The 15,055-nt window shown below is 39.7% G+C and overlaps 2 protein-coding genes across 7 annotated transcripts in view; one reads left to right on the forward strand and one right to left on the reverse strand.

The window, feature by feature from the left end:
• Window positions 1–2,753: 2,753 nt before the first annotated feature.
• The window catches only part of gab2 (GRB2-associated binding protein 2), a 508,732-nt gene continuing 496,430 nt past the window's right edge, over window positions 2,754–15,055 (forward strand). The window contains exon 1 of the mRNA XM_079608811.1: window positions 2,754–3,027. Within this exon, the coding sequence (XP_079464937.1) occupies window positions 2,761–3,027 (267 nt within the window). The 5' untranslated portion in view covers window positions 2,754–2,760. The remainder of the gene's footprint in view (window positions 3,028–15,055) is intronic.
• npas1 (neuronal PAS domain protein 1) overlaps window positions 5,767–15,055 on the reverse strand; it is a 78,840-nt gene continuing 69,551 nt past the window's right edge. For all 6 annotated transcript variants that reach the window (XM_079609849.1, XM_079609848.1, XM_079609847.1 and 3 more), the window contains 7 exons: window positions 14,608–14,782; window positions 13,005–13,117; window positions 11,519–11,715; window positions 10,566–10,672; window positions 9,882–10,029; window positions 8,478–8,590; window positions 5,767–8,386 (listed from right to left, as the gene is read on the reverse strand). In XM_079609849.1, the coding sequence (XP_079465975.1) occupies window positions 7,425–8,386; window positions 8,478–8,590; window positions 9,882–10,029; window positions 10,566–10,672; window positions 11,519–11,715; window positions 13,005–13,117; window positions 14,608–14,782 (1,815 nt within the window). In that variant the 3' untranslated portion in view covers window positions 5,767–7,424. The remainder of the gene's footprint in view (window positions 8,387–8,477; window positions 8,591–9,881; window positions 10,030–10,565; window positions 10,673–11,518; window positions 11,716–13,004; window positions 13,118–14,607; window positions 14,783–15,055) is intronic.

Here is a 15,055-nt window from a genome sequence, read left to right on the forward strand (position 1 = left end):
ATCTTTCCTTTCTTTTCCTCTTCTTTTGAACTTGTTAACATGGACCGGTGTGGATTACAAAATTTACACAAGATAATAGCCGATTGTTAATCCCTTTTGAATGTTCACTTTTCAAATCCAAAAGCAACCCCCTTCACGTCATTCAAGACAGACACTTCAAATATTTGAAAGTTTCCAAGCATGCAACTGGTGTACTTTTTTTTGCCATTGTATTTTTCATGCTACTCTTAGGGTGTGTTCACACTGCGTCTAACGCTAGAGTCTGCGGTCTTTAGCGTCCTTGAAAGTACACCCGCCTCCCATGCCGGAGACACAGGTTCGAGTCCTGCTCGGAGTGGGGCGAGTAAAACCGGAGGATTTATATTGGTGCCGTGACCCGGGTGGGAGTGAGGTTTAGGGGGGTTGGGGGTTGGGGGGGGGTAACGTTGGCCAGCTATAGAAAGAGCTGTGCAGGTAAACCTCACTCCCCTGATCTCAACAGGTGCGTTAGCAACTGATGCTAGAGGCTGTGGTCTTTAGCGTCCTTGAAAGTGCACCCGCCTCCCATGCCGAAGACATTGGTACCAGTCCTGCTCGGAGTGGGGCGAGTAAAACCGGAGGGGTTATATTGGTGCCGTGACCCGGGTGGGAGTGAGGTTTAGGGGGGTGAGTGTAACGTTGGCCAGCTATAATAAGAGCTGTGCAGGTAAACCTCACTCCGCTGATCTCAACAGGTGCGTTAGCAACTGATGCTAGAGGCTGCGGTCTTTAGCGTACTTGTTAGTGGGCCCGCCTCCCATGCCGGAAACGTAGGTTCGATTCCCTCTCGGAGCGGTACTAAAAGATCCAGAGGGGTTATATTGGTAGTGATGGGATGAAGCTTTTCAAAGCTTTGAGTCAATTAAACCAATCGCTTCAGAAAATTATTCACTGTTTCGAAGCGTTCCAAACACCACAATGCTGGTGACGCCTGCTGGTCAAAACAGTGTAAATGCAACAAAAATTCAGACCAAGTATGCATAAAAACAGCTTTTACCAACCAATTGCAAATGTTTTATTAAAAATATAATTAATCAAATGCAATTGACCGTTCGCAAAGTCCCGCCCCCCCCTTAGTTACTGTCGCTATGCCCGACAAGCTACGCCGCTCCCATGCCACTCCATGTTCTCATGCAGTGAGAAATACAACGTGGAGCAGAGAGGAGACTGACAACACGCTGACTGTACAGGACAGACCAGGTTATTTTTCGGTTACCGGTACTTTTGATATTAAACGTATTAAACAAAGTCTCACCTTTCAAATTTGGTCATTTTTTAAAAGAAATTTAAATTTAGATCTGTGTCTGACAGATCGCTGTAGAGCCTCAGTTAAAGCTGCTCGTGAACCGATCATCTCTTCCTTCTAGTTCATTTATAGCATCAAATAAACATGAATGAACATAAGAAGGAATGTTGTTTTAACCGCGGAAAGATGTCAGTACACTCAGTTAAAATTTTCCCATGTTAATCAACTAACTCTCCTGACTGCTTTGTCCGACAAAATGGCGGATGGCGATGTATGATTGGTCAGATCACCTGTCAATCAAGCTCCCTGCGAAGGGTCAATTAACTAATCATCTTAAATCATTAAATATATATGCTGGTGTGTGGTGGGTGTTCTGTCTCATCATCCAGGTGGATGCTGCACATTGGTGGAGGTTGAGGAGATTCCCCCTTCCATGTAAAGCGCTTTGAGTACCCAGAAAAGCGCCATATAAATGTAACAAATTATTAATATTATTATGTCTATATAATATGTTCTTGTATGTATCAATTTTCAGGGTTTGTTTTGTTTGTTCCATGGATTGCTTAGCTAAATTGGCCAATAAGATACTACTATTATTCCTTTTAATTATCCAAATATCTCATTAAAATGAACAAATGTATAAAACTGATCAGAGATCATGTAAAAACTAGTGTTTCAATGGTTCGCTGATTTCAGCGTTCACACTTATTCAAATGAACCGCACAAACAGAGTAATCACACCAGAGTTTGTTTTAATTGAACCAAACATGCCAAGTGGGAACACACCCTTAAAAGGGAGATCTCAGAAAAGAATTCATCATTTTATGTCATTCTAAACCTGTAAATACTTTCTTTTTTTTGAAACACAAAAGCTTACATTTTGAACAGTAAGCTAGTGGAACTTTTTCATTCATTTACAATGAATAAGGACTTTCAAAGCTTCAAAAAGAATGTAAAAGTACCATGAAAGTGGTCCACGACTAAAGTACTATATTCACAGTCTTCTGAAGTTATATGATTGCTTTGTGTGAGAATCAGAGTGAAATTTAAGGTGTGATGGTTCTCTTAAAATCTTTCTCATTGGTGCAAAAATAGAGATGTATGAGTTGTGAACAAATGAGTCATCTTATTTAAAGGGGTCATGACATGAGAAACCAAATTTGCCTTGATCTTTTGGTATATAAGAGGTCTTTGTACCATAAAAACGTCCTGCAAGTTTCATAGCTTAAGACGTCCTCCCCATTATAAACGAATCATTTATTTAATCAAGCTCTAAATACAGCTCGTTCTGGATTCATGGTAAGAAGTGACGTCACGGTACGAAGTGACGTACCAGCGTTTGCATATGACCGCCTCCAGCAGAAGACAGTTACGCTTCAAGCGCAAGATAACTACGCTGATTTCGTATCGTTGTCGCGCCCGCGCACCGCGCGCCTCACACAAGTGTTCAGTCGACGGACAGCGAGTGGGTATACTCTGTGCACAGGAAAATTACGATGCCACGCAGATGTGCTGTTCCTGGCTGTGGACAAACAACATCTCTGAATACGCTGCCGAAAGATCCAGACGTCAGGGAAAAATGGATGCAGTTTATTTTTTGCGGACGTCCCAGTGACGGCAGTGTTAACTTAAGCGTTTGTTCTGTACATTTTAATGATGACTGTTTCGAGAACAAATCTCAACATGATGCTGGCTTTGCCAGAAAACTGTTGCTAAAAGACAAGTCCGTGCCGACTATTCTGGGATCATCGACGACGCAAACTGTAAGTAATGTATTTTAATTTCATTATGTGCACATACTTCGGGGGTCTCCATGCAGCATTTATGTTCTTGCTCAGTGGGCATTGCACCACAATTGCCACAAGTGCACCTGTGAATGTTTAAAGCAATCATAAATGTGTTTGATATGACACCTTTTTATGTAGAATTGTCATTTTAAGGATATTTACACTATTACTTTTTATCACTGGCTAATATAAACACATTTGTATAAGATAATCGTGAAAATATGTAGCCTTTCTAGTAGGCCTACATGTGATAGAAAATTAAAAATGTTGCCATATCAATGCTGCATCTTCAAATATGGCCTGTGCATGCATTTTTGTCCGTGGTACAACCTATCATTTCATTGAAATTAGTTAAATAATGTTAAACTGTTAGCAAATTAAGCTATAGGATAATTATGCAACAATAATCCGTTTTCAAGTGTCTCGGGTTACAATTTTTTTATTAGTTCAAATAGTTACATTTTCCATGTGGACACGGGCTGATCCAGTCTCCGTTGTTGTGGTGATGGTTCATTTTCCTCGGATTCCTCATCGGATTCCGGCTCAAACATATAAGGTCTTATCATTGCAAGAGCCATCGCTTCGCATGCATCACCCGCTATTAAACAGTTACGCTGTATCCGCAAATATTCTGGCTGGGGGCGTCAATGATTGATGCATAGGCTCTGACGTTAGCCAATCATAACAGTGGGCGTTAACACTGAACTCTTAAAGGGGAAACACCCCCAAAACAGACTGTTTGAACCAGAGGATGAGAAACAGGGTGGGAAAAGGTCATAAATCACTACATTTTAAAAGTTTTTTGATTTTTTTTTTTTAGAAATACTATAATTGCACCTAAGGGAACATAATAATAAAATAAAAAAAACCATGTCATGACCCCTTTAAATGAATTGTTTGATCTGGTTCACAAAACTGGTCTAATGTATGTTACACTTTATGACCTTTGTGGTGCTTTTTTGAAGCTTGGACGTCTTAGCATTGTAAAATTGTAAAAAGAGTGACCAGAATATGAAAATTCAAGCATATTTTCTAAACTATGAGCAACCAGTACAAATTTGTCAAAAATGGGTTTGGAACATCAGTAAAAAATAACAGAATTGAACTTTTTGTTTCGACTGTCATCATTTATTCACCCTCATGTCGTCCCCAAACCCCTTTTAATTTCTTTATTCATGAACAACTGGCGTTTGGTGACATTGACATCAAACTTGATGCATCGAGATTGAATATGCAGAGAACAAAATGACATGGCACAAAGAAATGCTCCATTGTTGGAATAGAGTTTATTATTGTGGTTTGGATTATCATCATAATCATTTTTTACAGTGTATCATTTTCATTCAAAGCTCATGGCGCTGTATTTTCACAAACATCTGATCATAAAGAAGTTAGAGTCACAGTGATGGCAAAGGTTAAAGAAACACCAACTCATGTGCTGATGTTTCACGACTGATTCCCGCTCTCAACTATTTACACATTCATACACAATCACAAATACAAATAAAAACCATCTCATATCATTTAACGCTATTGAAAACCATCATATCTGGTAATACTGCATGGGCAGAGAAACCGGCATACACAAAAAAATGGAAAAACCAAGAAAAAAGTTCACATGGTGAAGCTTGTATCTGCCCTGTTGTGATTAGTTACGGCTTAAACCACATCCTGTTATCTTCGGAGTGGCTTCATGAGTTACCAGTACTTGATATTGTTTTTGTGGTCCACTTACAACATCCATATTTTTCTTCATGAAACTATTTTAGTGACTGAAATCTGAAAGGAACTGAAATTTATGTCATCTATCCATCCTTGTGAAAGGTAGATAAGGATATCTGAGAAAGTTAGCTCTGGATCTTTAGTCATATTTTTGTAGAATTAAACATATTATGGGTTTAAATCAGTTTAATTTCAGGGTTTAAAAAAAAAAAAAAAATTAGGATATTATAATGATTATGCCTGTAAAGTACATAGACCTTGTTGTTTGGCACCCTGACTCTGTTCTATAATCTAGTGAACTGCCTCGCCATTGATTTTAATAATTTGATGTTTGCATGTTGCTAACAGTACTTTAATGGGTACAAGGAATACATATATACTCTATGCACAAATATTGCTGCAATGTATTCTGGGATTCACAATGAAATGAGATGCTATCTTAGAATCTGGTCGAAATAAGGCATCTCAGTTGTACGGTCTATGGAACAGGCTCACATCAGGAGCCCGTAAGATGCATTGCAATGCTAGGCACCTCACTAGATGTGGGAACAGAGCTCTTGTGCCTCGGCTTTACACAGAGGGGGAAATCCTACAATGTCCAGGTCACATTTAATCCCAAACTCAAAAGACAAAATGAAATTATATTTTGCAAGAAGAAAATTAGCATATTTCATTATGGTTTTATTACAAAGCCTATTTTTAGGGACATGTTCCTTGCGGTATTATTATCCTCTCCGCGCATTCTGTAACAAATACATCCCTCGCGGGTCAAAATGACCCGAAGCCCTAAAATTATACTTTTTTTTTTTTTTTTGTCCAGAAAGCTTATTTTATTTAATATTTTTTTTCTATTGTTTAATGCAATTAATGGGAGATTTTTGTATGTTATGTAGCCTACCTTCAAATTAGGTTTTGTCAATAAATAATATATTTAAGCACATTCTTCGCATTCTTTCAACTTAAATTGAAAATAACCTTCTGAAAATAATCAGCTCAATATATCTCACATTGGGTCAATTTTGTGGGAAATAATATTTATAACATGATATTTCATGACTCTTGCCACTAGATGGCCTTATAGCACTATATGGAGCAAATGAGCTGTTCCGCTGGGTCCTAAAGTCAGTTTTTGAGTTTGTGTCTTCAGAATGTTTTCAAATACACATGTAGACATTATTACATAATTTTAGGAAATGTTTTAGCATTTGTAGTTTTAATTTGAGGGAAGGATTTGTTACTCTTTTTTTTATTACAACCACAAACTCCTCGATAACATTTTTTTGTGTGCGACAAAGGTCTAAGGTCTTCGATCCCTCCAAAGAACACTACATTTTTTTTAAATGTTTGGGGTCAAAATGACCCGAGGGAATGAAAATTGGGCCACATTTTCAATGTGTAATGCAAATGGGTGTTTTGATAGATTTTGTAATTCCCATTGGTAATTTTCATTAGATTATAATTACTGTACTACAAATTTTTACTGTATTACAGTAAAAAAAACTTGAATTTGAAAAGAATATGCTTAATTCACATTAAAATAATGTAACAAAATCCCATAAAACAAGCAAAATATAATTTCTTACTTACTTTGGATTTTTGAGTGAAATGTGACTTGGGTTTAACAGGGTTTGTGATATTCTTCCAATGAGCATTTTCTTTTTTTAAATAAAACATTACACCTTTATATAACAGGCAATGTTCTACACACTTCGGTTCCCAGAATCTTCACCACATTTCTGCCACAAAAGCTGTAAACGTAATTCCTGTGGTTTAAGAACTAGAATGTCTGGCCATGGATGAAGTGCTACGTGTATGCAACAATATACTATAAGTGCTTGGACATGATACATGACAAATAGACACACTTAACCACACCCACCCCGCCCACAACCCCCCCAAAATTCTTATAGGAAGATTAGGCCATGATATTTGCTCATGACTTGTGGGAAAAAGAAAAAAAAAACTCTTTTGGTGCCTTTGCACGTATGAAGTCTTTCAACTCGGTGTTGTCTATATATGGCTATGACCTTGAATGTATCATTTTTCAAGTGATTATTTTCAGATGTTTAAAGACAATTCTTTTTTTTTTTACAAAAATGAAAATTCTACACTGTTCAAAAGTTCTAATCTTTATTTTCACTGCGATCCCTCAGTCAGTCAAGGACCTGTGGACTGTGCTTTCTCATGTATTGTTTCCTTAGGAATGTCTTATTTGGGAATTGCCGCCATGCTACTTTTGTCCATACTTGCATATTCCTGTGTGGTTTCTTAAATTCATTGGGACTTGGAAAAAAATATATATAGGTGGGCCCATGTCCTGGGGGCCAAAAAGGTTAGTAGTACACGCAACGCGCTCCTCATCAAAGAGCGTCCTACCCAATGACGGTCCTGTATATTCCCAATGGTTCGGGCCTCAACGATGGCCCCTCTGTGTAAGTTGCATGATGTCCTTCATATGTTCAGTATGGCTTTAACTGCTTGTCCAGAGAGAGGAAGACACACTAACAAAATAACAGGAAAGTCCGGAGAGGATTCTGGGAAGACTGTTTGACAAACCTCAAGTTCTTCTATAGTTCCTCTCTCAATGTTGTGCCCTGTCCTTTACAATCTCTTCCGCCTCTCCTTTACATTTTCTTTTCTGTCTTGCTCCCTCAATCCTCATCTGTCCCTGCCGCCCCCCTCAGTCCGTTCATACAGAAGGGCAGAGTTGGAGGAAAGGTGGGTTCGCCTGGAGAAAAGCCGCTAAAAGGAGGCAGAGACGCGATCCTTTGCAGGTGGGGAAAGAAAGCGGGAGTTTTGACCACATGGTCCGAGTGGTGCCCGTCAGCGTGACCTGTAGGCATCTCAGGTGGGGCGTAGCGGATGGTGCTGGGAGCGTAGAGACTCTGAGGCCCCTGTGGGCCAAGAGCCAGGGGGTGAAAGAGCACACGTCCCGCAGCCCCACTCGCAGTCAGTCTCTGCAGGAGCTCGAAGTCTGGAGCGCGCCCTCCGTGGATGGACCGTTCATCTCTCGGCAGGGACGAGGCTAAGATGGGTGGAGACAGAGTCGGGGACGGGGGGTTGTACAGACCCTTGGGTGGAGCTTCTGTTGGGGTGGGGTTTGGAGGTTGGGAAGGTGGACTGCTGCCATTGGTTCCTACACTGCTGTGCTGAGGTTGGCTCCAGCGCCTCCCAGAACCTAGAGTTGTTCCTATCACTTCTTGTTCAGTCTTAATATTCGACCCGGAACTGGTCACCACGCTCTTAAGATGCTGGATCACAGCGCGGCCGTTGTGGATCTTACCTGCTCCGTTGGCCCCATTGCCTTGTTTCAGTGGCCCCTCTTCGCTCTTCACCCGTTTGCTGATGGGGTTGTGGTCCCACTCGTTCACTCTCTCATCGTCCTCTTCCACCTCGCTGTCGCTGGCTTGGTCCGAGGAGGTACATGGGCTGTCTTCTCTCTGGCGAAACACTTCAATCCGCCTCCTCGCCTCGGGAGGACCACTTTCAGGGTCAGACTGGTGCGATCTCTTCCTGGTGCTCTCTGATTGGCTGGCAGCAGTGTGCGAAAAGGGTTCCTTCCCTTTGTGGTCTGTCTCGGACCTGCTTTTCAATGGCTGTGTCACCGTGGAGCCTGGAGAAAAGATAAATCTGGTGATTCGGGCTGTTGAGTGGCTTATTAACAGTGTATGGATAGATAATTGTGTGTGGGGCTAAGAGCATACCTTGTGCCTTTGGAGAGCTGTCACGTGGGGAGGAGCTTGCTTGAAGCCGCTCTGCCCTCAGGCTTTCTGGGAGTTGTGATAAGTCCAGAGGCATGTCTGCCAGCTCTGTTCGACTGAAAATACAGATAAAAGAGTGCAAGCAGTTTACCTTAGGGAGCTTTACACATTTGACAGTCTAAATGCTAAACCCTGTGCCACAGGTTAACAGTGATTCTCCAATCATTTAGTATGGCTGAATCTCACAACAGGAGGTTGCACTATATGAGGTACTGGTACATCATATAGTGCCTGTTCCAAAATGTAGGTTAGCTGCCTACTTAGGCAGCGCTTTAGGCATCATATACTGTAGATAGACACTCCCAACACAAAGGCTTTCCCAACAGAAAGGCAACAGCATTAAAGTAAGCATGACATGATCTTATTGTGAATGATTCACCCATGCATGCATACATTTCATTTTCTTTCTCCAACTTTAAAATTACTTGTTTGTCAAATTCTAAGACAGCATCTCATGTATCAACTTGTTACACAGTGTGTTTATATGTTGTATTTTTGTCCTCATCTTGTTGTAGTTTATGTGTGGTCCAGCATTTGTCTTCCTTTTTTGAAATCATCATACAGCACAATTGGTCAACTGTTGTTTTTAATTGTGCTCTATAAATATGACAGTGAAATTGAGAAGGGAATCCGGAAATATTTTGAAACAAAATATATCCAAGATAGATAAATATAAAATAGTTGCATTTGACCCCAAATTTGTCTGTTATGTATTTTATTCTTAAAACATTGTTGGCTTAGCAACATATGCTTATGAAAAAATCGATTGGGATAAATTGTAAACATAACCGAGTCTCATGCTGTGCATGAGAACTTGGTTTTGTGCCAATAAATGACCTTTGCTCACTATGTAGAAAGTTTAAAATCAGTCACAGGTTTCATGACGGTTAGGAAGATTTTGAAACATGGCTGTAGAGTTTCCTCACAGAGAATAACAACGTGGAATGAGAGGTACTCACTTGTTATAACACACACACACACACACACACACACACCAGAAAAGCCCTTCTGAACATGACTCCAGCAGGGTGCTATAGAAGTTAATTAGCTATCGTAATTACAAAGCTAATTAACTAAAACACCATTCAGCCAGAAAATTTTGACATCCATTTGGTGTAATTATATATCACCAGTCCAATTATCACTGAAATACAGCCAATTTTTTTCTTGTTTTTGTCTGACTTCTTTGAACGTGTGTGCACTTGTGTGATGAAGATTACTGCCGACAGATGGAGAGGAAGAGCGTTTACAAGAGCCACTGTGGAAACTCTCATCACATTAACATATTTTTTATACTGTAGCGCAACACTCAAAAACACAAACACATAAGGTCACTAGGAAGCTGACCTGAGCACATAGTTGACCCAGATGACGTTACGCTCATGGGGCGCTTTGTGGTTAATGGACACGGTGGCACAGGACTGAATCCACAGATACCCTCCTCTCTTCTGCAGCCACCGATAATACCCCGTCACAACCTGCCCTTTCCGCAGCACTAAGAGAGAAGCAAAAGAGTTAGAGAAGGCGTCAGATTAAACATAATGTTTGAATATCTGAAAACCACAATACATGTCTTAAACCTGGAAGTGGAGAAGAGTTACACAATTTGTTTATTTGGCTAGGGGGCGATGTTGTCAAAATGTAAACAGCAGCTTCAGGCTCTTAAACTGTCAAAACAGACACAGCTGTTCTTTAAATGTTCAAACTAATATTATTATTTTTTTCCATTCATTTTATGCTGCCACCATCACAAAAGATCTTCATATTTCCTTATCATCCGACATTATAGCCAAAGGATAACAGTTTGTTGGTCATTATGACAAGATAAAACCCAAGCGTGATCAAGTACACGGCATGAAATGCGTACTGACAAATTATAATAAAATAAATATAAAATAAAATTATGAAATTTGAGAGAGCTGTGTAATAAGCTATTTTAGATGATCAAGATCAAACCTAGGATTGCAAATATAAATATTTGCTGAATTGGGAGGTGAAAAAAAGCGAGCACAAATATCCTGACAGGCTTACAGTCTTCATGGCTCAGCCTGATGGTGTCCAGGTCTTCCGCATGGATAAAGCTGTAGCAGGTTTGGCCAACCACCTCAGCTGGGCTCAGGTCCATATACTCTGAAATCCTACAAAACCCACACAAGGACACATATAAAGGCCAATTCACACTGCACCGACAGACACAGCCAATCACATCAATCCAGTACGTCACTTCTCAGACATTCCACGACCCGACAAGTGACGATTCAACATGTCCAATCAGCGAAAACAAGCTTGGACAGACACCAACAGTTGCTGTCAATGTGAATTGGCTTTAAGAGTGACTCTCCACAACACTTACTTCCATTTATTATACTATAATATGTACAGAGTATGCACATGCGGAACAGGACTGTAAAATAAAGTGCTATCGTTTACTTTATTTTGCATATTCATTTTCGGGAATTTCTTCGCTGTATTCTCGCTTTTTGCTCGCAGGTTTCTCTATAGAGCTCCCCCTACAGCTTCGGAATAGATATTTGACAACACTGTCGTAAAAACTTGTTGGCGACTCTCAGATACCAGAGGCTAGTAGATCAACGACATCAAAGCAGACGGGACATTCTTTACAACGTCTTCTTCATTCGGGGTTCGAACAGCGTGAGGGAGCGCAATAATGACAGAATTTTAGCTGATTTTTTTTTTGCCGTAAAGCAATTCGTTACATCGCGAGACTTGATATCACGCGATACGCAATATTTTCCGCTCACAGGCACCAGGGGGAAGCGAAAAAGTTGAATTTTGAATGCACATAAAATTAAATTTTCAAACATACTAGTGCAGTTTTATTCCACAGGCTTGGGACACAGTCTTAATACAATAAAATATGGTACACATTATTATTTACAATAATTATGGGCAAACACTCGGGCAAAGGTAGCTACTAGCTAGAGATAATGTAATTGAGACTGAAAGGCATGCTGGGAGGTTACCTGTTCTCGCAGTAGCTGATCTGCAGGTCCATGTTGACGCGGAAGACAAACATGTTACTTTCCATGCGCACCTCATTGAGCGTGGAGGGCGGAAGCGTGTGCGCCAGAGCAACCAATCCCATTGGCCGATGCAAGGGGCGGGGGGAGCCTGGCACCAGGGCTGGCCGACACCGAATCCGACCTGTCACATGAATCACCTGAATTCACCGGAATTAAATGAGCAGTTCAGATTATGAAATCATTCAAACACTCATAAAAATAATTAATTTTCTAATCAAACAGTGTTGAAGCCCTTATGGGCTTCAGTTTTAATCTCTCCTCACATTCAGTTTTGCTTTAACTTCGTTTAGGCTGGCTGTTTATAATATATGTTGTTTATAATGAATGCCACTATAATTTTTATTTTATACTTAATATCTTATATTTAACGGTATACAGAACAAGAATAAAAAATATATTCATGGGGTAAGGGGAACTTACATTTGATAATGTTTGTAAACACTTTATTTTATTTACCAGTATTTTACATGGATGTAATAATAAAATGTGACTTAAACACCATTGTGACTTATTTGTACTTTTTTTATTTTAACAATGCAATTTTGACCCGGTGCGACTTTATTTATGGAAAATATGGTACAAAAGTAGAGAGACTAAGTTACATAGGCTGTGTCCGGAATTGCCCCCTAGTGGCCATTCGAAACCATAGTGGACGTGGACGTTATCGAGTGCTCTCATTTAATCCAACAATGCACCGCAATAACGAGTTTACAACCGATGTACACTCAACGGCTGGAAAATACCCATAATGCACTGTGAGAGTCGTGCAGCGAATTAATTCCCGCATCTGACCAAAAGATGGCGCCGCAGCTGAATCATCCATGCATCCAATTCCTTTTTTATTGATTATTAAATTGTTTAATTAAGTTTTATACATAGTTAGTTACCATGACAGAGTTTAAGATAAATCGTTTCATTACTACTGGAGCTGCCAGTTTGCTAAGTTTCAAATGATTATTAAACAGCAAGAACAAACTATGCAAAAGCGGCAGCCCTTCCGGCACTCAGTGGCCGAATTCCCTCACTTGTTTTCATTCACTCCATCAAGTCGTCTATATTAGTGGAGTAATGTAGGGAATAGTGAATACGTGTATAAGGGGCGATTCAGTTTTATGCAACAGCAGCAATTCTGGGCACGTGACCAAAAGTGCAAATCTTATTGGTTGTCCAGTTTTTCCAGTTTCAAAGTGCGATGGAAAATTTATTAGAACGCCTCTTTGTAAAAAAAATCCTCTCGCTTTGATGGGATGCGAATGTTTGCACCGTTCTGAACAGATGCACTAAATGTTGTTTATTCAAATTAAGATGTTTAATCGAATTTCCGCACGAAACATTAGTCTTGGTGTGAACAGGCCTTAAGACTACACAAGAAAATCCTTACTTTTGTTGTACGTTTTACAAAAGATGTTCCACATGAGGGACTCACTTTATATCCTGAGGATTTAACATGGAGGCCACGCTTGGTGAGGGTGGATTTCATCCGGATGAAGAAGCCACGTTCTGAAAACTCTCTAACTGGAGAACAGGGGCTGGATGGAGCTACAGGGGAAAACACACAACACAAAGATGAACCTTTGAACAATATTTCACAGTCCACAGAACTGATATGATAACAAAAATTAACAGCTGGACAGCCAGCACACTCTCATGGCAAATCCAAACTAGTTTATGTTTCGGCGAATTTGTTTTAATTTTTACAATCTTATTTGTACGTTTTTGTATGATCTGCTTATGCTCCAGTGGGGGTTAATATGTTAGTTCTCCCAAAAATGAAAATTGTCATCAGGTACTCACCCTCATGTCATTTGCAAACCTGTAAGACTTTCATTCATCTTCAGAACACAAATTAAGATATTTTAAATGAAATTTGAGAGATTTCTGTCCCTCCATTGACAGCTACACAACTAACATTTTGACGCTTCAAAAAGTTAAAAGATCGTAAAACTAATCCATATGAATTGAGCGGTTTAGTCCAAATTTTCTGAAGAGACTCGATCACTTTATAAGATGAAGAGATTTAATTTAGGCTTTTATTTACATATAAACATTGATCAGCAAACATAAAGAGAAGCTCTACCGAACATGCTTGATGCGATCGAGAACGAACCTCATTGGTTCTTGCTGAAGCTAAAACGTGCTGGGTAACACGAGAATGAACCTCATTGGTTCTCGCACGTCAAGCAAACATGCTTGTGTTTACTACAACTGATGTGTTGTGAGTTGATGAATATTTATGTGAATAAAAGCCTAAATTAAATCTGTCCATCATATAAAGCAATCGATTCTCTTCAGAAAGAGACTAAACCGCTCAATTCATATGGATTAGTTTTACGATCTCTTTATGGAATTTTTGAAGCGTCAAAGTGGTGGTTGCGTAGCTGTCAATGGACAGCTTTTAAAAAAAGTAAGGAAAAAATGTTCACAAAAAAAATTTGTGTTCTGAAGATGAACGAAAATCGAACAGGTTTGGAACGACATGAGAGTGATAAATTAATGAAATAATTTTTGGGTGAACTGACCATTTAAGGTTAGGGGTGGACCTTCATTCGTTTTTTTTCTTCTTCTATTTAACTTAATTCGTACAAATTTATATGAATTTTCCAAAACATAAATAGTTTTATCAATATTTTTTTCATGAGTTCGGGTTGGTGAAGCTCAGAACAACCAATGTTGAGAAATATGCAGGAAAGAACTATAATTTTATTTCTTCCTGTGGTCCACATAATATTTGCCAAGGTTATTAGCACCCAAAGCAGTGAAATTTTTGTTTTTCATGGTCCTTTTCCGCCCTCTCTCTGACCCTTAGAATTAAACAAGTGTTTTTTGCTGATATGTTTTAAGCCTTCTATGCAAATACCCTCTTCTTGACAATGAGAAACAGCACTTTGCTGCAAAACAGCTGGTCTTCTACCCAGGATCAGCACAAGATCTGATATAATTTTCATTATATGATTTGAGTTCTAAAAGTTACAGTATACTTTGAGAAAAAATGTAAGTTAAATAAAGCTAGACCTCTAAAGGAGCGTTACCTGGTTCTGGAGTGCCAGCCAGTGAGGATGCGGAGGCGGAGCTTGAAGCACTCTCATGGGACGTTTGGCAGCCTGCCTCGGCTCGGAGGTGTGGCCTAATGCCAAGACGCTCTGCCATCTCGACATGATCCGCAGGGTGGATGTAATCGAACACGCTACTGCCAGTCAACTCAACCTGAGCAGGAAGATACACACATACAAACACATGCACACACAGATCAATACAGAGTAACATTCATTTAAGAAACATGACATAGATCACAACATATTGGCTAACAACCAATGAAAGACCTTGAGAAAAAATAAACAAGATCGTCTATAGCTATTCCTACATATGTAATGCGCAAGTATACACAAGCACACACATATTTCTAAACCCTTAGACTGGGGAAGCAAACATCAGAGAGAGATAAAAGCAACGCTACACATAAAACATTAATTACAGTGT

Source organism: Phoxinus phoxinus, assembly GCF_949152265.1.
Source record: "Phoxinus phoxinus genome assembly, chromosome: 4".
In the NCBI taxonomy this organism is placed as follows: domain Eukaryota; kingdom Metazoa; phylum Chordata; class Actinopteri; order Cypriniformes; family Leuciscidae; genus Phoxinus; species Phoxinus phoxinus.